The sequence below is a fragment of the Salarias fasciatus genome, chromosome 17, assembly GCF_902148845.1.
Source record: "Salarias fasciatus chromosome 17, fSalaFa1.1, whole genome shotgun sequence".
Taxonomy (NCBI): domain Eukaryota; kingdom Metazoa; phylum Chordata; class Actinopteri; order Blenniiformes; family Blenniidae; genus Salarias; species Salarias fasciatus.
In genome coordinates, this window is record NC_043761.1 from 1,536,341 (window position 1) to 1,538,018 (window position 1,678).

The following is a 1,678-nucleotide window of genomic DNA, read 5'->3' on the forward strand; positions in this document are numbered from 1 at the left end:
CTGTTTTTTGAGTTTATAACGACAGAACAGTTGGAATCTGACAACCTGACAGGAAGTCTGCAGAATCAATCCTCTGCGTTTGCTAAATTTCTCTCCGTCTTCATTTTCAAGTTAATTTTTTTTCCTGATATTTCAGAGGAAATACCAAAGACGCATGTTTAACAAACAACTTTCACGATTCGATTCTCATTTGAATGAAGATAAAATACAACAGAAGGGCCTGCAGTGCTTTAACTCGCTACGGTGACAAAATGCTACATTTATGCGAAAAATCCAAACCAACGTGTTAAATCTGGTTCCGCTCCTCGGTGCTTCCAGCAGGGGGAAAGTCGCCGTGTCTGCCGAGGTAAAATCCAGGCGGAGGTCTGAACAAACCTTCCCTCCTCCTCCGGCTGGTTTTCAGCCTTCCTGTTTGGCCTGAGCTGTGGACTCTTGGCGGTGACGGTGGAAGTTTAACCTGCAGGAAGAACAGAGAGTCTTAACGGCGGCCGCCGAGGATCCGGTCTCGTTGCGTTTCCCTCCGCTCGCCGGCGTCGCCGTCGGTATTCGGTTCGAGGCGAGCAGACGCCCGGCGACCCCGGCAGCTCACCGTGAGGTCGCCGCGTCGTCCTCAGGCCCGGGTGAAGCTGGGGACGACCAGAACTGCGATGGCCGCCACGGCGACCGCCGCCACCGCCAGGTTCCAGCCCTCGGCGTCGCTCTGCTGAGAGACGAGCGGGAGACGGTTCTCAGTCCAAAACAAACTCCCTGCTTGTGTTCTGTCTCCGTCCACTCTGACGCTACAGCTTTGGAAAGGTCTGGATGCGACCAATGTCTGCTCCATAGTTCTTACATTCTGAAATAAAGAGACTAAAGGTCCCCACTGGTTCTAAACAGAAACTATAACCAGGAAGCAAACAGCAGCAGTCACAGTCAGGGTCCAACCAATCAATCCTCTGCATGCTGCCTGATATCAGACCCTGTTTTCCATGTCTGATCGCTTTAATGTCAAAAAATGAGGCCCCGAGGGTGTGGAGGGTCGGAATGAAGTTCTAGAAATGATTGCTGGACGGTGATCGGGGGAGGAACGTGAGCGAGGGAGCTCATTTCCCACATCTGGACTCAGTCGTTCAGTAAACGTTTCCTAGATATCGGTGGGAACTGAAGGTGACGGAGGTCACTGTCTGGTAGAGGAAGAAGGGCGTGGCCATACCTGGTCCCCTCTAGGACGCCAGCTCCTCCCACCAGCACCAAATCAAGGCCACTATTACAATCATTCCTATGAAGGGGATGGAGAGAACAGGGGGCTCAGACGGACGAGTGCAGTTCTGGGGAGAAGACAAAGGGCGGGAGTGTCGGGGGATGGAGAGAGGAGAAAATAAAACTATAAATAAAATAATCAGAAGAAGAATAAGGTCAGGAGGCGTGAGGGCGAATGGCGAGCAAGGAGCAAACAGGAACACGAGATGCGCGAAGGATGGACGATGGAAAGACAAGTTGGTCAAGCAGCGAAGGCAGCGGAACTACAGACATGGAGAATGAGAATGGAGGCCAAGGACTCGGTGAGGAGGAGAAACGGGATGAGCAAGGTACTGATAACAAGCCTGAGGTCGAGAAGTCGGCACGCCAACCGAGAAAGGCTGAACCCAAATCAAGACCAGCTCGTCCACGACTCAAGCCCCGAGTCAAGTCTGGTAAG

At 52.3% G+C, this 1,678-nt stretch overlaps 1 protein-coding gene across 1 annotated transcript in view; it reads right to left on the reverse strand.

The window, feature by feature from the left end:
* Window positions 1-343: 343 nt before the first annotated feature.
* Window positions 344-1,678, reverse strand: part of ccdc136b (coiled-coil domain containing 136b) — a 6,212-nt gene continuing 4,877 nt past the window's right edge. Inside the window, exons 8-9 of the mRNA XM_030113161.1 lie at window positions 590-703; window positions 344-457 (exon numbers count right to left, since the gene is read on the reverse strand). Of these exons, the coding sequence (XP_029969021.1) occupies window positions 611-703 (93 nt within the window). The 3' untranslated portion in view covers window positions 344-457; window positions 590-610. The remainder of the gene's footprint in view (window positions 458-589; window positions 704-1,678) is intronic.